Source organism: Ammospiza caudacuta, chromosome 2 (genome assembly GCF_027887145.1).
Source record: "Ammospiza caudacuta isolate bAmmCau1 chromosome 2, bAmmCau1.pri, whole genome shotgun sequence".
Classification (NCBI taxonomy): domain Eukaryota; kingdom Metazoa; phylum Chordata; class Aves; order Passeriformes; family Passerellidae; genus Ammospiza; species Ammospiza caudacuta.
The window spans coordinates 60632104-60657864 of NC_080594.1; the positions used below are offsets into that span (position 1 = coordinate 60632104).

General features: G+C 38.3%; 1 protein-coding gene across 1 annotated transcript; it reads right to left on the reverse strand.

Annotated features, from left to right (window-relative positions):
* Positions 1–1081: 1081 nt before the first annotated feature.
* On the reverse strand, positions 1082–23208 carry DNAJC15 (DnaJ heat shock protein family (Hsp40) member C15). Its single transcript, XM_058825117.1, has 6 exons — positions 23082–23208; positions 16728–16779; positions 15229–15302; positions 8519–8595; positions 6585–6655; positions 1082–3490 (listed from the first exon to the last, which is right to left on the reverse strand). Exons 1-6 carry the CDS (start codon positions 23181–23183, stop codon positions 3420–3422), a joined length of 447 nt encoding a protein of 148 aa, XP_058681100.1. The 5' UTR covers positions 23184–23208; the 3' UTR covers positions 1082–3419.
* Positions 23209–25761: the final 2553 nt, after the last annotated feature.

Sequence of the window (25761 nt, forward strand, 5' to 3'; positions counted from 1 at the left end):
CCAATCTATTGGTTTAAGGCTGAGGAAAGTGTGGAACTGAGCGAAGACCTTGCAAGAAGAAAGTAATTTTACACCTATACAGAAGCAAAGCACACCGGGCAGTAAATTTTTACCTTTAAAACTACCTAGAAAATCAGGCAAAGGTTTTGTGAACTGTGTCTAAATTTTATCCCAGTCCCATCCTAAGCCAGGAAAAGTTTTGCAAGCGGCACTCATGCAAAGGCAGATAATCAGATTTCACTGGGTGGTTTTGTAGACCTATCCCTAACTCTCCTGTATGAAGGGTAAAGAATGAAATATTAGGTAAAACTTCAACAGGCTAAGAGCAAAAACCAGGCAGATGAGCAAGTATTGTTTCATTAAATAAACTGGGAATCACCCACAGCAATGCCATATAAATGCACTCAGTCCTGCCTGACTTCTGAAGCTGTAGAGGATATCTGGGACTGGTTATCATCCAAGTAGAAAAACACCTGGGAATTCCCAAGCTAAGAAGTTACAGATGAACATTTTCTGAACATTAAAGCAACACATGAAAAATTAGTCTGTTTGTACTACAGATAGACAGAAATGGTACCAGAATAAATCAACCTCTTTGCACTTTTCTTACACAAAAACACCCATTTGATAAGAAAATGGTCTCAAGAGGCTGAATATTTTTAAGATTAAATTACCAGGCCATGTTTTTAAAAATAGTAGAATCCTGTTCTTCCCAGCTCAGTTGAGCATCAATCCAGGTGCTGTTTTGCAAGGCAGTATCCAAAGACATTCCTCAGCCTGCCATGCTGACTATCAACAACAACAAATCGAGCAGCACTTCCATGATTTGCCTTTCCTTGTCCTATATTCATCGTTCTAAACATCACTTAGTAGGTAAAGCAAGCTGTGCAGGTAAACAGATAAAAAAATATATGCTATTTTATGTGTGATGCTTTCACAACTGCTCCTCATTAGCTTCATTCATTTTACAGCATTTTCCAGAGATAGGACAAGCCAGTTAACCTACTGAATTTTTTAATTTGTTAATTTATCAAATTTGTTAGGTAGTCAATAGTCTGCTCTGAAAAAAAGTGGTGAAAGCAGAACCAGAACTCAGTTTTATTTCTTTTTGTTAAATACAATCTCTCTCATAATTGAAAGGCAGAAAAAAGTGCTTCATCCAAAATAATCAGATATAAATAATTATATCAGGAAGGAAATTATCAACAACAGAATCTCACATAAAAATACAAACCCTCTACTTCTTACAAATACATGGGAAGTTCATTTTTAAGAACTGAGAAAAAAGCCATCTTTAATGCATCTATTTTAACTGATACTTTAAAACAGCTCTCTGCAACACATTTTATCCAGGAAAAAACAGGTAGCTATATGACAACAACAGCTAGTCAGTTCAAAATCATTAAGCAGAATGTTTTTACCACCTACTATTCACATCATTTTGATTTTGCACAATGACTCATATCGCTTACAGATTCCACTTCAGAAAATTAGCAACACCACCATTTCATTTGTCTCCTTCCAACATGAGAACTGTCATGGTTCTATTTTTTTCCAATACAGACTGATACACCAGTGAAAAGAATGACGAACCCTAAATGTGCATTAATTGATGGCTACTCTTTTAACAGGAACCAATTAAAGCTACTGCATAGGAATAAACTATGTTGATTCAAGATTCTTGTATTAGAGCACTAATTATATGATGCAACTGTAGTACTTTTATAGCATGTGCTATTCCCAGGCGGGTTTCTCCCAGCAGTCTTTTTTACTTTTTCCAGTGAAATTGTGCCATGTCTTGCCAATATAATTGCAACACAGTCTCTAAAGTATTTAGAATTATTCTTTTCTTTAAGGGTCAACTTAAAATTTTTCATCTCCCTTTAATGAAAGTAAGGAATTGTGACAAAGTGTGATAAAAAAAATCCGTACTTTTTCTTCCTTTCAAGGAAAAATCCACATAATCTGAGCATCCATCACTGGATGAACTACAAATGCACGTTCTGGTGAATAAATAATTAAAGCATCCAACCTCATATTAACTGCTCTTAGCCACTTACCTCTGGCTAAATAACCTAGAAAATGGAGTATCTAAATTTTGTATTTGTAGCACTTCAGTAAGCTGTTGGTTGTACCTCTAATGATAGAGTTTGAATGGACACTAAAGGTTTTTCAGTCTTGCACTGAATGCACTAGACTGTCTGTGCTTAGGAGATTTAACTCAACTGCAGACAACTTAGTGGTAGCAACCTGCAGCAGCCAAGTGCCCCAAGAAGCACCCACCCCGAGCTGTCAACTAAAACTTGCTCTCTCTGAAGTCTGAGATCCATGACTTCGGGATTCCCCAAAGCCAGCATGAGATTGCTAGGATGCTACATAAGGAGGGAGGTATGTGTGCTCTGGGATATGAAGCATAATGCACATATGTGAACATTACTGAAGAACTAACCCAGGAAGTGCTCCTGGAGCCATGTGCAAAGCAGGTACTGCTGTTTGTTCCCTGCTATTATCAGTCCTGCACCACGCTCATACAACTTGGCTAACCTAGACAAGCAGCAGCCTGGAAAATCCATCTAAATCATGCCACATGGACCTAACTTCTTCAATCCCACTGCCATGAAAACCCTTGCAGAAAACCCCATGTTTACCCCATTGCTAGAAATTAAACATACTCTGTGACTTGAAATAAAAGCATGTCTAAATAACTACTTGACAATTTCAGAGATCCTTTAATATGTAAAAGAAGTAACCAAACCCAAGAATCCCCCTTCATAGCCCCAAAAACACACCTAGTGGAAGCTGCTGTCTGCAATCCTGTCAGTCATTTTGTCTGGAGTTGCCGCTCTCAAGCTGCACTGAACATGAACAAACTCCACTACTTCACAAATGAACAGACTCAAGTGTAAGGTGGTGCTGAAAACTTGCCAAACAGGGTCTGTCATATGTCGTACTCAATGCACTGTCACAGATTTTATAGTGACGCTAAAGATAGGGTTGTTTCTTAACTAATGAAGAAACAACCCTATATTAAAGACTGTTTTAAAATTTTTACTTTAAAAGATCCAAAATTTAACAAAAGAAACAAAAAAGTACTTCTGAAAAAAACACAGTTAAAAGAACTTTTCCAAGCTTGTAAGGGATTCTAATTCAGTAAGAATACACTAAAATTGGGACAGAATCATAGAACACCTTGAGTTGGAAGGAATCCGTAAGAACCATCATTCCAACTCCCTGCTCCTTGCAGGGGCATAACTGTACATAACTGTAAAAGATTTCAGTTTCCTTTTAAATAATCTTAACATTTTAATTATGACAGTAAATATGAACAATCAATGTTAAGAAACGGTGCAGAAGAAGCAGACATGAAAGTTATTGCACAATGTATCTGCTGAATCTCCTATGACCCAAGGCTTCAGGTTTCAGTTTTTGGCACTGGATTCCAACAAGTCTTTTGCTTCGTTTATTTTGGTTGCTAAGTAAGGTGATCCACCTGAGAAGAGAAAGGGGAAAGGAATACTGTTTACACATTAGTATTAAGTACCAAACTATCTCACTTGCAGCATCTCTTTATTGTTCATTTTTATTATCTCTTTCCTACACAGATCCTTTTGATACAACTGACATTGATAAAAAGTAAACTAATGGATAAGGAAACATGAGAAATGTAATCAAAACTGAAATCACTGTAGAATAACATAGAACAACTTGTCTCAGAGAGAAGACTGAGATCTGAAATCACTTTACATCCTGTGATTTAGATCTGCAGTGGGATGCTACTGCAAATGTATGCAAGGTCAGCTGTCCTGAACACTCATTCAAACCTAACAGCAATTACCTCCGCTCATACTAAAAACTGAGAGGTAAAATTTTAAAATAACTTTGACAAAGAATTATTGTGCAAGCATCTCCTGTGTGAGATGCCCAGAGTTACCAGCCAGAACTCATCACAATAAAGCTATTTAAACATGGTACCCCTTCTAACTCCTAGTGCTGAACACTGCCATTGCTCTACGCTCCATCTAACCATCTAATTACAGTTCAGCAGTCTTTTTGTGTCTAGGGTTTTTTCAGTCTCCCCTTGAGTGCCAGCCATCTGCCCACAGTCACCAAAAACAACACTGCAAGGTCTATATCAGTAACTCACCACTTACTATAATACACCTATATTTTAATGTGAAAATGTGATTCCAGCAGTACCGTGCACTGCACAGCCTTTTCCAAGGCATTTGTTCAACCTAATTCTTCTCATTCACCATTTCCTTCATTCTATTAATCAGAAAAAACAATGATAGAAAAAACATGCAGAGCTAGTTGTAGTCACATCAAATAAAAAGGTGAGGCTTGCTCAAAGACTTCTTTAGGTCATTGCTGCAGGAATTCAAATCAGTGTAATTTCATACTGTAGTATACCAATCAGAAAAAAAAAAAAAAAAGAAAAGTTTTTTTCCATGGTTTGGTCTTGTTTGAGTGCTTTACTTCTAAGAAGTAAGTCACACTGGAGGAAAGTGAGGCAGGGCACGGGATGAGTGATGAATTGACTATTGAAAAAAGAAAATTTTTTTTCTTTTCTTAAATCAAGTAGCTTTGTAGCAAGGAACAGGATTATTACATTGACTACTGCTTCTTTCACAGAGTAGGTAAGAGGATCAAACAAACAGTAAAGACTAAAACCTGCAATAAACAATGTATTCCAAGTAATTTTAAAATGTGAATTGATTTTCTACATGTCTAGAATACAACATCCTAAAGTAAATTCAAATCTGTTGGAAGTGTTTTCACTACATTTACATCCTTAAGTGCCATATTAATTTTGTAGCCCTCCAATGAGAGGAAATTCAATCTCATGATTGCCTAAGTGTTTGTTTATAATTAAGGCAAGTCCAAAAGGTTTCTCTCTTCTTTTTTTTTTTTTTCTGTGAGGAAATGTTCTTTCATAAAAATTTGTAACTGATAACTTAACATACAATGTATCAATATAAAAACACTTTAAAGCTGAACTGTAAAGATTAACAAGCAACCATTTCAGTAGTACTCTCTGGGGATGTTTTCATGCAAATTTCTAAATATTTCTTATTTATTTCTAATATTTCTCTCTCCAACAGTTTGGATCTCAGAACCCATGTAACTTAAGATCTGCAATTACTGCTCTTTCGTCTATCATTTCCAGGTGGTAAAATATTATTTCAAAATTACATTATACCATTGAATATTATTTTTAAATGAACATCTGTGCTACCAACAGCCAGAATTGATCTATACACAAGCAAACAAGCCTCTCTGTAGTGCCACATGTTCAAGATTACTCCAGGCCCTCACTCTGCAGCTGAACATATTAAGGTTTTTTTCTGCAGCCATGCCAGAAGAGCTTCAGGGGCATTGAGAAACACAAATCCCTACAACTGGTGCTCCCACTGAGAAAACGCTCGGTGTCTCACTATCACACAGGAGGGCTCACTACATCCATCCAAACCCACACTGTGCCCAGCTGCAGGGGCATTAAAACTCTCAGAGTGCAGCACTAAAATCTTTGTTAGGGTTGTTAGGATCTTCCTAACAGGAAGCAACTCTTAACATACACTCAATATCCACATGGAGATTCACAATTCTCTTTGGCTCACGTGTCTACATACTGCTACATAAAATGCAGAAGTTCATTATTAATAAAACTTGACCTAACCACCAGGAACTCTGGTGGTTAAAAGACTTTTGACCACTGTAATATATTAGAAACAAAGACGAGAATTTCCTTTCTAGGTCTGTGCAACTTATACATTACAAAAAGAGTAAAAAATGGAAGTTTGAAATCAAACAAGCAGGACAGCTTTCACACTAAACTGAGGGATGAAGAGAGAAAAGCATCAACTAAACACTTCCCATGGCCAGTGGACACACTTTTCATTTTCTTAAAATGGGGTGCTGGTAGGGAGCCTATAATTCTGTCAAAAAGAAATAAAAACCCTCTGATTTCCCCTTTTGACTTCTGAAATACAGTGCAACTCTTCACCATCTGTTATTTTAAAGCAGAGACAGCAATGAACATATGGGCTTTCTTTCTCAACCAGCTGTAGTGTAGTTAAAGTTATAATAATAGCCTTTCTCTAAGATAAATTTACATTAAAAACCTGGCCAGTAAAGCAAGAATGCCCAGCTTTACATTCTTTCCTAGTGAATTCCATAAAGTCTGAAATTCATCAATGATGTACTTAGTAACTGCAAAACATTTCCCCACAGAAAATTACTTTCATGCATGCAACTGGTCCACCATTGTTCAAAACAGGAATTTTATTTTAATGTAAAATTTTTACAGCTTATTTTTCAAGAAGTTTCTGCCAAGTGTGGAAAACTGGTCCCCGAGCTCATAGTCTTTAACTGAAGCAGCACAAGTACAGAAAACAACTTTAAATAAAAATGAGTACAACTGGTTCATAAAGCTCAGTTTATCTGAGATGACACACAGAAGCTCAAGTCAATAAACAACAAACATTTGCAGTTGATGTGGTTATTTACACAGTCAAAAAATTTAAAGGATCTCATTTAAGCCTCTTCCTTTCCAGCCCAAGTTAAGAAAAGTAATAATTATTTACCTTTATCAGGATGATTCAAAATCATGATTTTCCTATGCGCTGCTCTGATTTTGTCCTTGCCAGCAGATGGACTGCAAAAACAAATTGAAGTGCTTACAAGAAATGCCAGAGCACTCAGGCTAAAAATTAACAGCTTATACTGGCTTCAAAAATAATTGAAACTTGAGATTTTCACCATCTTGTGGACAAAACATAAAACTGCATCTCTGAGGAAGCAACAACAACAAAGGCTCATAAGGCAAAGAGAGTGACATTTTTCAAAAGCCTGTGTATGTGACACATACAAGTATCTTTCAGGTTTTTGCAGAATGTAATACATCCACTCATTTAAAATAAAAAATTTGAGGGGGGAAAAACAAGATAGCCCCAGCAGTTCTAGGGTACATCTGGTTGGTTATTCTAGCATTAAATGCAGAAAACACAATTTTTCCTCCAAGAAAATAAATATCTTTATGACCAGTGACAAAACAACAAATATTTAATATTATCACATTTTGTTCTACTGTAAATATTTTTACAGCAGCTATAAATATTTTTTCTTTCTACTGGGGCCTGAAAATAATGCCTGTATGTATTATTTTTTGCAAAGCTGTTCAATGTGTTACATTCAGGGACACATTGATTTACAGGTGCTACCTACATAATATTGTTTACTTCAATGACATACATAAAATATGTATTTGGCCTAAATTAAATACAAAATATGTACCTTACCAGACAAATAACCACTTATGGATGCAGTATGGCAACACAGTAAAACTCTTGTATGCAAAAGGACAGTTTGAATGGTTCAGTTTTTTATAATTTCTTAGTATGCAGAAATGAATCAGTGTTTTCCACTTCAGGTGACTTCTTAATCAGTGATGATTCAATTAATTAATCTTTCTGTAGATACAGCTTGAATGCAAGGTATCAGCCCAACTAAATTCCCGAGGTAAACAACCTCTCTAATTATTATTCTGTCACAGTGAAATTAGGGTATGTTGCAAAAATAGTTCACAGAACTGCGTAAAAAAGAATGCTTCAATTGAACAGAAAGTGATGTAGAAAGTAAGAAACAAACAGAGGGGGAAGGGTCTTGGATTACATAGATACAAAACCAAAATGATTTATCACACAACCATAAATAACAATCATCTACATTTTGATTTGTACAGCTGTTTTTAATACTAAAAAGGAAAGCTGTTATACCACATTTAGAAGCTCAGATGGTTCTAAACCATAACTGGGGAAAAGTGGCAATTGAATATTACAGAAGATCATGCAGGTCTGCTCAAAGAAGCAACTGTGAAAAAAGGGGTTTACTTCAAATTTCCTTAGTTTATAAGATATTGTTTATCCCACAGTGGGCTCTAAAGATTCTTTATCACTAGGAGAAAAATAGATAATGTTAAAATCACATTTTCCTTGACTCGCAATATGACTCACATCAACATCATGCTGCCTTCTAACATCACTCACTGGCCAAGAAGTCTGTCACTGTGGTGGGAACAACTGATATGCTGGAGGGCAGGGCTAAAATTCAGAGGCACCTCCAGGGGCTGTAGGAATGGGCTGACAGGAACCCTTCACAAAATTCCACAAGGATGGGTGCAGAGTCTGGTACTGGGAATGAAATCTCCCTTGAAATGCTAGAGGCTGGGAAATGCCTGGGTGGGGAGTGGCTCTGCTGAAAGGGATCCAGGGCACAACAAGAACAATTCTCCCCTGCAGTATGTTACCATGCCTTCAATCCAAACAAAAGTCACTTTTTTTCTGAGCATGTTATTGTTTGCTTTTTAGTTTAAGCAGAGTACTAGAATAATTTATAAGCCATTAGAAGTCTGTTACAAAAAAAGTTATGATTTTAGAAAGAGTATTCCACATTCTTGCAACATGCATCTGTTTCATTCAATACTTGCTGAAGTAAAAACATATTGATGCAACACACCTACCTTACACCTAAAATAAGACTTGCTTCTCGCCTACTCATTTTCTGTTCAAATCCTCCCTTATAGTACGATGAAAGAGTCTACAAAGAAGAAAGGGAAAAAAAGCAATAATTAGTTCATGCACAAAGTGCCAGGAACTAAACTGTAGTTATGTGACCTCATTCAGAGCATTACATCCATCTATAATTTATTTCAAAGGCATGGAATGACTGGAAACCAGATAATATGAAAGGACTTCTCCTGAGTGATAACATATACAAAAAAACAACTTAAAAAAACCTACCTATGTTTTCACAATCTTCTACTGTTAATAAGAGATATTAATAGCTACAACCACTGAAATCCTGCCTCCAGGAGAGAAGTCCAGAATCAAAGTACATACCAGCATAGGATGGTACAGTACATGTGTTGGGGAGGGCATGGGAGGGAAAGTAGGATAATTGTTGAGAACAGCACTGGTATCCTCACAATGACAAATGCCAAAAGTGGCAACATTTTGGCATACATGGATGTTAGGGACAATCACTACAGATATTTCTACAAAGCAAGTTGGTAAAAAATCCCAATAGATGTAAGAACAGATTTGATGTGAAGGAATGTTACTTCAAAAAAGTGTATAATGAGTTCTTTGAAGGAATCCTGAGAAAGAAACAAGAAAAAAAAAAAAGAAAAATAAGAAACAAGAAAAATAAACAGAAAGAAACAAGGGAAAAAAACGAAGGCTTAGCATAAAGCCACAACCTGCTTTAGGAAACCAGTGAGCTGGGGAACATTGGAAAATAGTGAAATATATAGGGAAACCCTAAGTCTTTACATCCTTCCTTCAAAACCAATGACTGACAACTATAAGAAACAGCACCTGGGGTTAATTTTTTAAACTCATTGTCCTATGAAACTTTATCCACTGTTTTAAGAAGGAAGAAAAAACAGTGGGAGAAGAACATTAAAAAGGAGATGGAGATGAGAGCAAATCATTACAGCTACTGTCATAGAGAATGGGTTGAAAGTATATTTGTCTACCATAAATCTATTTAAATTATGAAAAAAAAACCTGTGGAACCATCATTGATGGTTAGCAGTGATCACAATGTGAATGTTGCTGTAAGTCCCAGAGGTAGCAGATGTAGCTCCAAGCCTTGGCGAACTGGCACACAGAAATCACTCAACAAGACTGAAGTCTTTTCCTCAGTGCAAAACCTATCAACTGAGGGAAAATAAGCTTCTTTTGTTGCTATCAAAGGGAAGTCTGGCCTGAGAGCTCAGACTATTTTTAAGTATTCCCATTACCCCCAAGTAAAATGTGCCTGGCCCTTGAAAAAACTCTCTTCTCACTAAATAAAGCCATTCATATTCAGTGAGAATTTTGCCTTATGTCTACACAAGCTCTCTTATATAATTTCAAAACCATTATATAGCATTTAAAGGGCTCTGTCTATGATATCTAAGAAAAGCCTTTAAGCTTAGGAGAGATATTCACCAAAAAGCATGGTTCAGAAATACTTCACCTATTGCTACCACAATGTCACATGCAACCACAGAAGAGATTTTTTTAGTGTGTTGTTATCGCCCAAAAGGAATTTTATTTTCCTTCTCCCAAACCATGAACAAAGTAACCACTACTGTAACACTACCGGTATCAAAGCTGAAGGAACTGTGGTCATGCCATGCCAACAATGAGAATCTGTGGAGGAGCCACTTCTGTAACTACAGGGTAACACCAACCAGGTCTGGAAAAGTGCACATGGACCTGACAGGTTAGAGGGCGCAACACTAAGGGAACACACAGCATTCCTCTGGTTCTCCAAAGGGAAACGATGACCATAACTGAATGAACACCCTTGAAGAGAGAACTGCACAGAAATTTGCAACAATGCCAACAATTACTACAAGCAAAAGAGAAAAGCGTACTTTAATGCTCTCTGAAAGTTTTTCCAGAAACATTTGCTCCCAAAGCAGTCTAGGTGCAGGTGGTCTCCTGAATTCTTCTCTGCCTTTCAACTCTGACATAGAACTCTAACGCAGGAGAACACTAGCTTGCTATTAATGTAGAAAAGAGCAGCATTTGAATTTAACACAGCTTGTCTCTGTTCTTGGTAGATTTCATCTAAAACACTATTTAAAATGAGAGACTAGGGAGGGATGGCTTCAAGCTTACATTCAGAAATATTTTTTCATGTTTTTAAAGCCTACTTCCTTGACACTCTACTAACCTTAGGAAGCCTCGGTTCACCTCCAAAAGGAATGAAAAAATAAATTCTGTACCCTCTGACTTTTCACACACAAACAAGTTTGCTGAATTGGTCTCCACGAAAAAGTATTTTCTTCTCGTAAGTGAAGGATGTAGAAACAATAATCAATTCTTAAATTAAAATCTCCATCCTAAGCAGAATTTAAAGCAAAAGGAAATTACACATAAAAGCATTTTTCCCATTGGTTAGAAAAAAGAGGAAAAAACACTGAGACTTCATTTTAGGCAACACGTAGGCAAATTTCTAGTTCCTTAATGAAAGAATTTTTGCATGCTACTCAAACTAAAACATTTTTTTCCTAGTTGTAAATTCTAAGTAATGGCTGGAAAGATATTTTTCTGTTATGAGAACTTCTTGATGAGCAGGCAGCTCTAGACACTGATTATTTATTAGCTCCAGCAATTGCAAACAAAATTTTGTACTGGAAAAATCATTGAAATGAGCTCTTCATTCCTTTGTACTATTTGGGGGAAGGGGAGGAGGTATAATTTAATTTACTTAATTTCCTTGCACATTATTACTGTTTAACAATTTATATAAGTCCTCCTTTCTGAACAAATGCTATTAATAGGTTTGGGGCATAGGGAGGGACAGAAAATGGCTGCACTTGCTTTGCAAACATCTATTCAGTCTTGCAAATCTTCACAAAAGCAACCAGATAAGAAAATCCAATGCACAGGGACCATGACATCTTCAAGATACTTTTTATTTTCATAGGACATAATCACAAGCATAATCACCGTTTCTATGCCAGTTAAGAGAGTGAAAACACCAAAACTGAGACCATACATTACATTACATGGAGTAGTGAATTTTTCTGAAAACTGCTTCTGAAAACACCACAGTCCTCCACCAGAAAGGGAACAAACACCAGAGAAAAAAACCAAACACAAAAAACAAACTACAGCCACAAACTATTAAAAGCTGTGATATAACATACAATTTTGCTAATGTCAACTTTAACTTCCTTAACTTCAGTTAGGAAAGAAATCTTATAAAATGGACTGCATTCTTCCTTAGAAGATTTCTTTTCAATTAAGGACAAGAGAGACAGTTGCTACCCTCACCTCTCAATTCAGATCTCCATGAGCCTGAGCAGAATCAGATCCAATAAAGGAAATACAGTGAGAAAACCTAGTGATGTGCTACAGAAGACATAGTTTTCTTATGGAGCACACACTTTCATTATTGTGGGATTTGAGTATTTTGATAGTTTATTTGGCCTAGAATTTCTGTGTCTGTCTTCAATATCTTCTATCTATCATTCAATCCTCAATATCATTGATTCCACAAAGAAAGGTAATGAATGCTACTGAAATACTTGCTTCTTTATTTCACACTTTAAGGAAATATTAATAGTACAACTAATGGCACTAATTGTGGGGAAGAAAAGCCAATTGACTACTTAGAGCTATGCAACTACACACAGAAACAAAACCGTGTCACTGAGACCACTGACAAAACTACAGACAAACAAAAAAAACATTTCTGTGGGAGCAAGCATGATGACTTGCCATAGAGTGGAAATACAATGTTTCCTCTAGTGTCTTTCTCCACTGAAAGAAAGATGGTAGAAAACTTCAAGACTAAATTACAGAAGCATTTACAAATACATATTCTTAAATATAAAGTGACTGTCTTATATGAGATGTAAAAATTGAAAATAAAGCTTTTACTTGCCTCTGCTTACTGTTTCTGACTGAAAGATGAGTACAGTTGTTGACTGTACATGTTACTTATTTACATAAGGAAATAGGAAGTGTAAAATCATCAAGATACAGCAAGCAGCATTTTAAATTATCACTTCAAAATTGCTCAGCTTGACCTTTCCTAAATCATTTATTAGTGAGGAGACAGAAAGAATAAACTGCATCTGTATTACCTTGTGTGATTGGGAGGGATCAACATCAACTGTGATTTCTAGTGCAAACAGAGCAGGGGACACATCATAAATGGAGGAGGAAGAGTGGGGGTTTACAGAGGGAGGCAGCTAGCTTTTCAACAGTCAGGTGTTCACAGACTCTCAAGGAAAAGAAGGCCATGAGGGACAAGGTTTCATTCTAGAAAGCTAGAATAAGCAATGAAAATTATAGGGACCAAGTTAGGTGCCTTCACCATAGAAACCCAGCAAAATAACGCTGAGCCCAGACACTGAAGGTCACGAGATTTTTTTTTCAGGAAGCACTGGTAGAAGTACCAACTTCTTGGTAACCCTTGTCAGTACAGTGTAAAGGGCAATATGCTGTCAAGAAACGTGATGAAAGTGCTAATTCACAAATTAAATGCAGCAGCTTCATATTCCACAAAGTCATGTGAAACTACTATAATAAGCACTTTGGAGAATAAGCACTTATATAGGATTTTTGCATTTAATATTTTTTCTACTGTTTTAAAGAAAATAATCCGTTGTTAAGGGGAGAAGAAAAAAAATTAAAATATAAACTGCGAAAGTAGTAGCTGTAGAGTAGTAAAAATCAAATAATCTTGGCCAAGAATTATACAAGGATCTTCAATTTGGACCATGGTTGTAGAAGAAAAATATTATCACTATCCTCTCACAAATATAAAGCCAGAAAATACACACAGTAAATGGCAAAGAGGAAGAGAGTTTTTACTGTCTCCAGTAGATCTCATCTTACACTGAAAACTTGCACTTTCAAGTACAGAAATAGAACAGCAGAAGAGATACCCTACTGGAAATCAACACACAATTCTGGGCAGAAAGGCAGGATGTGAAAGCAGACAGAGGATACTGCTCCAGGGACTAAGAACACTTAGAATGCAGAAGCTCCTGGTTTGCTCTTTATGGCTGTTCATGAATTCTGCAGGACTCAAAGTCACTGAGGTAAAAATGAGATAGGTCTGTAATGAGCTTGGCTCAGTCAGTATTGAGGGGTGCAGTTTCCTAGGAACAGACACCTCTCCATGCAGTAGCATGTCACATTTCAATGTGTTAAAAAGAGTCACTGCATGCTTTCTTATGTGAATGTATCTGAATTTAGATTCTCTAGCCTGTATCTACAAATGGATAGAAAAAGAATGCTGGAGTAAAACAGCTAGGGAGGGAGGGAGGGTGAAGACTGAAGCACTCCATACTCTGAAGCCACATGTACTGCCAGCTACATCTAGCAAGTCTGCAAGTCAGCCTGTATCTGTATCATGTGAACGCAATTTAATTCACAGTACCTAAAGTCCCCTCTGTTGTTTTGGCAGGCAATATGGGAATATCTCAAAATTTTTTTTTTAAATAGGAAAAAAAAATTGACAGTGGTCTCACAACAGCAATGCAATAAGAGCGACAGAGAGTAAAAAAGTTTTCTAGGAGCACTGTGTGTGGCTGAAACACATGGCAAGCAAACACACAGCCCCAAGAGGACAGTTGAATCTCCTCCCCAGGAAGCCTGCCTTGACCAAGCTTGCACCTTCAGCACAGGAACACCAAGTACAGATGGCAAATGAATTTGGACCTCAATGTCTGTCTAGACAGGCTCTGTGCTGCAACTGGCCTAACATTAGCGGACACAATGCTAATATCCTGAAATAATATCCTAATATCCTAATTATTTCCTAAAAAATATACCAAACCTACCTTTGGTATATTTTTCAGGAAACAATAACCTGCAACAACTACTCCCTGAACATGCTCACCCATCAGCATCATGAAGGGAATAGCATTCTTTTGCTGTGGGTAAGTGTACACAGACTCTGAACTCTGAAGGAACATTCTGCTACAAGCAGATATCTAGCTCACTGAGAATTACTTCAATCAAACAGGAATGGAACACATGTATTTATTTACCAGAGGAAAACATAGCCACTGAAGCAGTAAGTAAATGCTCTCAAATATTCCCTGCATATGCATCCCACACAGCACTCTACTTCTTGATTTTTTACCTCATTATTATATTTTTTAACCAGCAGGAAAAAACCAAAGAACAAAAACCTGGTTAAAAGTTCAAATTAGCTGGGGAAGAGGAAAAAGACAACTCCTATGTAAACCAGCACACAAGCTCTCCCATCTCCATGGCAACCCATCCTAGAAGTTCATCAATTTGTCTTCTTGATTTTTAACACTGTATCTAAAAGACTAAATTCTTTCACTTTTAGCTGCTGGAAATGAAACTGCGTGTCATCACTTTGCAATATTTAGGAATTAGTGACTTTCTCACCATGCACTTGAACAATTTATCTTTACACTTACTAGTAAAGGGTTCCAAAACAAGGAACATCAGTAGAAAAAACTGCAACTGTTTATCAAACTCATAAACATCTTTTCATACAGCTTCATCCATAGGGATTTAAAATACAGAAGACAACATGCCAGAACTTACACAGCAGGGAGCAGCCCTACCCTGGGAAAAAATATCTACCTGGCACTTTACTGTATTTAACATAAAATATCTCCTTTCTGAATACCTGAAATACAAAATCATAAATTTAGCATAAAGTAGTATCCAAACTTACAGAAGTTGAAATCCTCTTTGCTGCTTCTGTAACTGCCTGCTCCAATGGTTTCCAAACACGGAAAGCATAACGACCTAAAAAAAGATGGAGGTTAAATGAAATATTCACTAAAATGCAAAAACACCCCACAAACAAGCTCCAACTTATGTTCATCAGTTTACAGCAGAAAGAATTTTGTTTTTAAAAAACCCCAAACTATTGGGAGAGGGAGAAGATTTTTAGTACACTGCATCTAAAAACCTAGTCATGGACTGCAAAGACCCATTGTGTTTACTCACTATTTAACTCACTAAATAAACAGATTTAAATACACTTCAATATGATAAATTAAGATACCTGCCTTGTGAACTTTAAGAAAAAGGGCAGTTTGAAACATTAGCTTTGGGCATACATTATTTATTAAATACTCTTCAAAGGTTATGTCTTCAATACAAGAAATCCATGTACTACACGTTTCTTGCTGTGATGCTGTATGCTTAATTACACACCTTGTAAATACTGAATTTTTAATTTTGTTAGAAAAAGACGATCTTCTGGGATTCAGAGCCATTCAACTCCCCACTAGCACTGAGTGTCTATAGCCAGGAAAGACTAGAGGGATTCCTGTAAGGCTGCGCTCCCAGAAGAACAAAGCAGCTCTATCAACACCAGAATCAAGATTTATGCCATGTTACTGGAGGGTTTTCCATGTAAATCCTCTCTCCTCAATTACTGTTTTAACTATTGTTTAGCAATGTAACTTAATATTACACACAATGGAAAAACTATTTATAAAATGTGGCTCTGCTTCATTCAAATAGCATCTTGCATTCATTCTTACAACACATATCATATCTGTAAGTTTTAGCGATCTAAGCCTGTGCCTATGGTAACACAGAAGTCAAAACCACATTAGACTATCTCTGTTGAAATGTTGCGATGTACCATTACCTCACTGTCTTCTTAATGCTTTCTGCTAACCATTATTTAATGTTAAACTCATACCCTGTCTTCATACTAGAACATATTTTTCAGAATAACAAACAGTCCACATGCAAAGAGTTCATGCAATAAAAAATGTAGTATGGAAACAGTTAGTATGATAAATCACTAGTCACTAAAACCTTTTATTTTCCTCTATTTCAATTTGTTGAGCATCACCTTATCATCACAGCATCTTGTTGCACTCTTCTGTACTAAAGGGCCTCTACACTGCAATATGTTATTAATTCAATAAACTTTTCACCCTTCATTTTGCAGACAAAAAGCAGATGGAGCATTTTAGCTGCTGTCCACGAAATTACATTATCCAGCTTTCTCCACCTTTTTCAAAAACAATTTTGGAATTTATTACTCTGAAGATGGACACAATTCTTATGACTTCTATAGGTGGATACAATTTTCCATAGTACTCTCGAGCAACCTTTCCACTTTCCACTATTTATATTTATAAAAACTTCATTAACCATTTTGGAAACCACAGCTCACAAAGTGAGAGTTCTGTGCGTAATTTATCTTACCTGCAAACGCAACAGTTGCAACACCAAGTCCGAGTGCTATCATAGTCCTGGCCTAAAGCAGAAAAACAGGAATCAGAATAACATGTGAATTCTAATTTGATATATACACAACTTTTACTTTAACGAGGAGCAGTTCTGATGTCTGATGTGGACATTTAATTTACAAGCTATGAAAGCGACAAAAGTAAGTTCTGTATTCCACAGGCTGTTGGATTTTATAGTTCCACCATTGTATCAGGTTTAACCTGAACTACCCACTAGCAAATCAGTGAACACACACTGAAGTCAGCTCATAGTATGCACTGATAAAAATGCAAGGCATAAAACCATACAGCATTATTTGAAATTACCTGGGCAGTCTAGTTCTACACAACAAAGTATCAGTTTACTACAAAAACATGAAAAACTAACTCCCATATCAGATGTATGTATTTTCCTACACAGTGATTGAAAAAGTCAGGCACTTCAAGAAGGGTAAGAAATATTACTGTGGTGATCAAGAAGCTGAAGAAAGATATGAAGTAAACCTTGAAGAAAGGACTGCCTTCTCACATGTTTGCAGAATTCAGGAAGGGTAACAAGCTCTCCCATTCTGAAAAGCCTCCGTGCAATCTTTGAAACAAAGGAAATAATCATCTGTGGTATTACCTGCCTTATCATACAACGGTTCAATAATGCCTTGAATTTCCCCCTAGGAAACCTGAGAAATCAGATTAGGTTTATCTTGAATTCAAAACATAATGACAGTGAAAATGCTTTTATCACCAGACTGTCTCTTCTATATATGACTTACTTCCACAATTATCCCATAACTGGTTTATACTTTTATACCTTCAATGTGAACGCCCTAGTAACTGGATCTGGAACCCAGGTGCCTTTACCACTAAGATTTCTGGGGCTAAAATACTTCCTTTTCAATTGTACCCAACCTCATTTCTAGACTGTGGGAGCAAGGGAAGAGTTCAGAAATACTGTTTTCAAAGCCTTCCTAGAGCTGGCATAGTAGGACTTAGATCATGGGTTGGCAACTTGCCCAGAAAGAGGCAGCTGTACAAGATGCAGGAGCTGCCCTCACGCCCAGTGACTCCTACGGCTTTGGCTCTGAAGGCGAGTGGCTGTGACTGCTGCCTGTAGCACTGAGCTCAGGACAAAAGTCCCAGCCTCCTCTGAGGTCACCAGTAGAAGCAGCTGTACTCCTCTGGATCTAGCATTTGGATGCTGCAGATTTTAACTAAACACCTACCTCCCACCTACCTGAGGGGGAATTTTTGCCTTAGATATTTGTCTGTATATTACATTTTTGTAATTTAATTCTTCCATTTCAGTGTGGTTTTCAGTCTCAATAGTAGCATTCATTTCTAAAGCAAAAATAACATAGTAGCTTTATGTCTGTTGTTCCTTTCAGTTCCACAAAATTTCCTCTCGTCTTCTCCCCATGAAAATGTTTAAGGATGTTATCTTAAATGGCAGATGATGTAAAATTGTGAAGCATACAGTTCATCTTCTCACTAAACTAAAACTCTCTTCACTTCTTCTCATAAATCAGTTTTCCCAGGCTCTCAATACTCAAACATCCAAAAAAAAATTCCTCCACTTATACACAAACCACAAACAGCCACCTTTATGGAAATATCCTAACCCTATAGGAATTCTATATTATTCTGTCTTGTGGTTTGTGACCATGGATTAATATTCAAAAGTTTCCTTGACTTACTCAGACTGACAGCAAGAATCTTTTACTAAGTGGTTACAGTCAATTAAGAGCTCAACAATGTGTGAAATAGATCACGCTGGCAAAAAAAAAATTATTAGCCTTTGATTGTCCAAATTAAGTTATACTTGCTTTGCCACCAAAAAGGTGGTTCAAGTCAGCAGTTTACAAGACATGCAGGTTGCAACAAGGCATTAGCAGCAGACACCTCATCACAGGCAAGACCAAGCACAGAGACCAGACTATTAACACCAGGATTCTGTCAGTTCAGTGCAGAAGCAGCTGAAGTGATTTTGCACAGTAATCTGGGAGAACAATGCAGAGACCCCTGAGGGCCTTTGACAGAGTCGCCATGTCCGCTGGAATGCATTGTCCAACCCCAGTGGAAAGCACCAGCAGCCAGTGGAAAGCTACTGCTGCCTGGAGAACAGCAGGTAAAAACAAACCATGGCAGCAGCCCTGGAATAGGAGCAGGATGCAGGATCAAGGGGAAATAAAGACAAGACAGAGCACTTGGTAAAACCGGTACAAAGCTCAAGCCAGAGAGGAAAAAAAGACTCTCCACACATCTAAGTAAGGTACAGGCACCAGAAAATCTGAGAAATACTGGTTTATGGTAACTCATCTTATTTGCATTATGAGCACGTTAGAGAAGAGTCACTTGCCACATATTAGCAAAGAAGTGATAACTTGAGGCACCAAAGCATGGTGAATGTTATGGTGTGAATGTATCCTAACTATACACATGTGATAAAGACGGAATTTGGATCAGTGTGAGATTGCAAGTTTGGCCTTTTTCTTGACACAGACTATCATAAAAGCAGTGGCAACTTCAAGTACTAACCAGTAAATTCTTCAAGTCCAACTTGACTCAGTTTCCTTTTCCGTGCTCTCTTAACTCAGTTGAATATTTAAAAGAATCAGTCAAGGTCAGCCTGGTGCTTTGAAATGTAAAGTCCAAAGCTTTAATTAAATGCACTCCTTTCACGTCAATATTAAATGAAAGCAACTCGCTCTCTCTGTGGAAGGCAGCAGTTCATTTACAGCATGCTAATCCAACTACTACCATGACCATTTTTGTCTCCTATTGTTTGAAATTGCATTTCATAAGGGATAAAGAAATAAATACATATACACTGACTTTCAATTATGACAGAATTGACCTTCTCCCCCCTCCAAAAATGCTGTTAAGAAACTTCCAAGATGTGGATTTTAAATGAAATCATTATGTTACAATCCAAGAGGGAAAAATCAAGAAATAAAATATTAAAAACTAACATCTGTCCCTTTCTTTATTCAATGAATCAGCTCCCAAAGGTTAGTCATCAACCCCATGCTATTCTGCTGATCTCAGTATTTTAATTTTACAATGTAATTCAGTCTTCAGTAAGAAACCCTGCTAAAGGAAACTAATGAAAAAGTTATGCTAAATCTGTAAAACTTGAATTTTCTTAATCCTTTTCAGAAGTCACTATAAGAAAACGCAACCATTAGAAAGGCAACTGCCAAGACCTGATTCACCTAAGTATTTGGCAAACAAAAGACCATCAAGCATATTAATTAACACACGGTATGTTAGAAAACAGGGAATTTCTGCCTATTCCTTTAATATTTAATTCTCCAGTAGCCTTAATTTTTTAGCAGAAGAAGGGAAGGATGAGATATTATTTTTGCAAATCTCCAATCCATGGTGCCCTTCTAACTTAAATATACTCAAAAAATATAATTACATATGGAGTTCTTAGCATTAGAGCTTCTTCTTCTTCTATGAAGTAGAAAAAAGTTAAATTTATAAACAAAAGGAGAATTTCAAATGCATCATTTTAAAACTTCAGCACAACACTCTTACATCTGACAATAGGCTGCAAATGTAAATGCTTCCCAAATATTAAAACCTATCTGCCTGCATACGATTTGGATTTTATACTGGTTCTTTACTACAACTAGTGGAACACCCTTCTCAGTCAAATGAAAAATATTTTGCTCTCCTCACTACTAAGTTCCACACACAGAGCAGGAGTCCTACAGTCTTTTGCCTCAGAAACCTACAGTGAGAAGAACAGAATAAAAAGCACAGAGAAAATAATAATTTGTTTCCATGGGTTGAATGGCATTTTGCAATTAATCCATGCTTAATTGTGGACCAGCAAAATACGGAAGTAGGTACCCACATTCAACTAAATACAGACAAGTATAAATTGCTTAACTAAACATTTTCAAGGTTTGGTTTGTTTGTTGTGGGGTTTTTTTAGTTCTATACACTGCTAAGAAGTAGGATACAAAAGTATATTAACTAAGTGTACAAAAATATTTCTGAAAACAGACATTCCCTTAAATAAAGATTTTGACTGGAAATATAAATGATTGTTTGGTATGGAAGACAGAATAAGGCTTCTATCCCTCAGAAGAGTAGCTACAGTTTATCAGAATACTGGTCTAGAGCAAACCACCTTTCTAACACTATATGGAGGCAGAACCATTTTGAAGTGGGATTATATCATAAACCCTATGCACCCAATTTTATTTCATAATCTAGTATTCTCCCTCTAGTCTTAACCCTCCTATGAAATTTGTTTTCCAACAGTGAATTGAAAGTAATTTCAGCTAGATGGTGTTCTCCATACTGACACAATTCTCATGTCATTTTGCGTCCTTTAATTTCCAGCAACCTTTTTGGTTTGTATATAAAGCTACAACTACAGTTCTGGATGGTTTTTCATAGGAAATGGAACGAAAGCAAGATTCACTAATAGAACAATTACCATAAGGTATTCAAAACAATCTTCTTGAGTATGCACTAATTAACAAAGGCTCCTGTGGGTGATCTTTCAGCAGAGACCCCTCATGCTTCCACTGCTGCTCTTCCATTGCTCCAAACGCTTTTGAAAAACAACTACAATAACAAATGTAGTTGTGATCAAGTGACTTTCAGCTAATACCCTGGATGAAGGAATAAATTCCAACAGAAAACTGTAGACATCCAGATTTCAGTCCTCTAAAGACCCACTTCAGTCTCCAGACCTCTCAGTAAGAACATGACAATACACACAACAACAAAGCAAGCCATGCTAACTCCAAATGCAACTTTTATCTCTGATGGGGAACAAGGCCCAAAGACTCAACAAAATTCTAGAAATTCCCTGCCAGCATTCCACAGGGAGAATGGCCATGACAATAATGAGTTTCAGAGCCAGCTTCTTAAGATTACACACTTGCTGTTAAATACACAGGAAGACTCTTCTGTTGGGAAAAAAAAAAGTCCTAGACTGTAGTAACAATGAATAAATAACTTAGAGAACTGTGATTTTTAAAACTGTGTTTTAAAGAAGTAGAAATATTGTAGAGACAACTTCACACACACAATTAGGCTAGGCAAGTAAGACTTTTAAGCCATTTAAAAAATGTGAAAACTTCACCATCTGGGGCTTTAAGCCGTGTGCTTTTCCCAATTCTCTTTTCCAGTGGGAACTCACTGTTCCTTGAACTAGTTGAAGTGACAGGAATGAAGAAGTGGGATAAAATCCCAGTATCCTTTCCTCTAGAGCACGATAGAGCACAGGAAACTTTGAAGACACTGCTTCCACCCAGCCTTTCCCACAGCATAAAGTACCAGATGAGAATTACTTTTCTGAAACAGAGCTCTACAAAACCTTTAACACTCAAACCTGCCTGCGGTAATAACATTTGCACAGTGGGTGAAAACACGTCAGGTATCACCTTTTCACGCCAGGGAATGGAATTTTTGGCCTTGTTTGTGAGTGCTGGGGCTGAGGCCCACGTACCCTGCTGTGGAATCCCAGCAGATAAGAGACTAATGTGCATGTTCCAAACACACACTGGCTGTGGAGACAACCAAGGACTCTCGGTGGTGACAGACAAGAACTGCTGGGAATAACCAAGGACTGTTGGCCGTGGGAAAGAACAAGATGTGGCTTGTTCACTGGGCACAAACTATAGAGAGGGGATCAAGATCACCAAGGACCCCCCAAGCCCTCCAGCCGGTTTTCAGAACAGAGAGAAACCTGTCTTCTTGGCAGGGAAAACCTATCCATAGAAAAGTGTCCCCAGGCACCCCTAGAACATTTCATCAGTTGGACTGAGACTGGAACCAGGACTGGTGATCTCCTTTACTCTCTCACTTTCCTTCTCTTTCTTTTCCTCTTTCTAGTCTTCTTTAATTCACATCTTCTTTTCTCTCTCCCCTTTCACCGCCCCCCCCCCCCCCCGTATCCAAAACCCGCATCCGTGTGCTTACACAGTAGGCCAGAGCCAACATTTCCACACCTTCCACACCGACCGTGTAACACTCTAATAAACTTTCCGATTGAGGACCCTCTGCCTTCCGTCGTTCCCCGGGACCACGAGCACTCCGGAACCCCGGGTGTTCCCTCCCCTCAGGGCTGGGAGGCCATGCCCGCTGCCCACGCTGCAGCGGCACCCGCGGCACCGGCCCAGGCCCCTCTGCCCCGGCCCCCGGCCACCTGCCCGGCCCGAGGGGAGCGCAGCACGCCTGGCCCGCAGCCCCGGCCCCGGCCCCCGCCCCGCTCACACCCGTCACCCTTCACACGTGTGAAGGCCGGGGCTGCGAACGAGGCAGCAGCCGCCTCACGACCCCGGGGGTGGGGGTCCCGCCCTGCGCTCACCAGCCCCCGGTCCAGCTCGGCTTGGCCCTTGCCGGCGCCCGTAGGGGCCCGGGCGTACTCGGCGTAGCGCAGGCCCTCGGCAGAGGCCGCGGCGCCCTCCATGATGGCGCGAGGAGGAGCGAACGCTACGGGTGGGCCGGAGGGACAAACAGCGCGGCAGGACGGAGCGCGAAACGCCTCCTCCGGCGCTGCCAAGGCCGGCTCGTCGCAGCCCGGGAGAAGCGGGAACCGGAGCGATATGGGATAATCAATGCGGGCATCAGGGATAATCAGCGCATCAACAAATGGGATCACGAGCGGGAAAAAAATTCAGGCCACACGGAAATTATTCGTGCCCATCTTCAGAATACAGGATTTTAGAAAGAGGGGCCGGGGGTATATATGCAAAGGAAAGAATAAAGCGTAATTTATCTGGAAAAAACCCCGCTAAAATGCGTTTTAAAATTTACATGCTGGCTTGCACCTCAGTTGATGTCTGTGTATGTTTCACTGTCTTTATACTTCGATTCCCTGCAAAAGCTGCCACTTTGGATCGTAGCTCACCCTTCTGGAAGCGCCCCTCACCTGATGCCTCCCTGAGCAGAAGTTGTGCACTGCCTATTGTCCCACAGCACAATCAGTGAAATGCTCTGCCCTGTGTCCGTACAGCAGTGAAGCCGCTCTTCCCTTGTGCTGCTTTTCCTTCCATCCTGCCTGGTAGCGCTGGCGATGGAATGGGATCACCTGCGGCTTGCTAAGCGGTGTGCCTGGACAAAAAGAATGGCTCTCCTTACCTCCTATTTCAAACGGCGATTGCTCCTCTGAGCATCTCTTAAGTATCTTTGTAAAGTACCGCAGAGGAGAGCTGACCACATACAGCATTTCATTAACCTTAGAGAAATGTATAAATTTAACTTTCTGCTGAACAGAAGTCATTGGAAGTTGCACGATGATGCGTTCGTCAAGAAATGCATTCATTTTTACTTCTCCATTGGACATATAACATATAATCACGTATGATTAATTCTTTAAACCTTCAGTGGAATTGGATTTCTTAGAAACTTAAAACTTATCTTAGAAACAATAGAAATCTCCCCAACTAATCTTTTTTTTATTCATTTGCAAAGAACTGATGTAGAATAGTATGTCACTTACTACTTTCTTGGTTAGCAAATCCAGCTTAAAAAACCAATAAATTGAAAGTTTTGGGACTTAGGATCTCTAAGGAAGAGAGACCTAAATTAGGGTCTCTTCCTTAGTTTTCCAAGCTGATCTCTGAGACCCCTTAACAGGACAGATTCTGTTCTCATTAATCCAAAGCTATTTTGCCCAAATACTACTGTCTCCTCGTCACAGCAGCCAAATTCTTCCTCCTTTGCAAGTATCAAATCCAGACTAGCATCTGCCCCTGTCAGGTGCTTGATCACCTTTGGAACAAAATTACAATCTATGAACACAGGAAATATTTTATGTCATTGTAAGGGCCCAAGCAAAATTGGACTCTTAAAGACACTGGGTCTTTGGTCCATACAAATGCATCCAGGCACACTCTGAGATGGAGAACAGTGCTCAAAACATCTTTTTCACACCACCAGCCACACCACTGCTGCTGATTCTGGACAGAGAGCTGCAGGAAGCATATCGATTACACGGAGCAAACCAGATAATCAACATGAGGAAAATGTATCTTCTGCCAGGAGTGAAAGAGAGTAGTTTGTTTTCCTTGGAAGCCGGGAGGGGAGGGATGAAAGCAGCTGGGTCTGTGGTTATGGTTCTCTCCCGAAGCTCCTCTCAGCGTGGCACAGCTGTGTGCTACTTTATGCACAGGATGGTGCTGGTGGAGACAATCTGTCCATTACTATTTAATTCAATCCTAAACACTGGTGTGTTCCAGCATATTGTCGCTATTAATGTGTAGCAATGTTGTCCAGATTTGTTATGCCATTGAAGTTAATTGTCTGCATACTTTTCCTATAAATTATTTCCCTAACCAGTCTGTGTGGCAGTGTTCCATGTTGCAGTCAGAATCCATGCTGGAAAGAGTCTCTGTCAGGAATGAAGGAAAATCTAGAAATGGTTAAACCAGGTTAAATATTGTGAAATTGATAAAAAGGATCCTGCGAGTATTTGGGATTTTTACCACTGAGAATATCCAAAGAATCTGTAAATGTAGCACCCGATCAGTGAAATTAGAATGGCTGTGACCAAAGTTTCATCCTAAAGATTAAAAGTTTCTGAGGTCAGGCAGAGAAGAGAGTATAATTGAAAGTTATCAAGGAAATCATGAGGCATATCATATAAAACTGGAAAAGTCAGTACTTGAGCCTTGCTGAATTGTCATGAGCATACAAATGAATGAAGAATAAATCCTCTCAGCCAGGATTAGAAGTTGTAAGAGTTAATTCTCCTACAAGCATTTGTATATTTAATTACCACAATATACTATAAAAGTTAAAAAAAACCATGAGCTGTGGACTTCTACTAATTTATTTAGGTAATGTATTTGGAAACATAATACAATAAAGAATGTCATGTTCTTTCTAGACACTATAATTGTCTGTATGACACCTTTGGTTGACTAGGTACCACAAGGTAGTATATTATATAAAATCCTGAGCTGGAACTAATCATGGCCTTTAGGAATTCAAAGAGTATAATTATTCCTTGTAGAAGATAGTATATATGCCAAAAAGCCCATGTA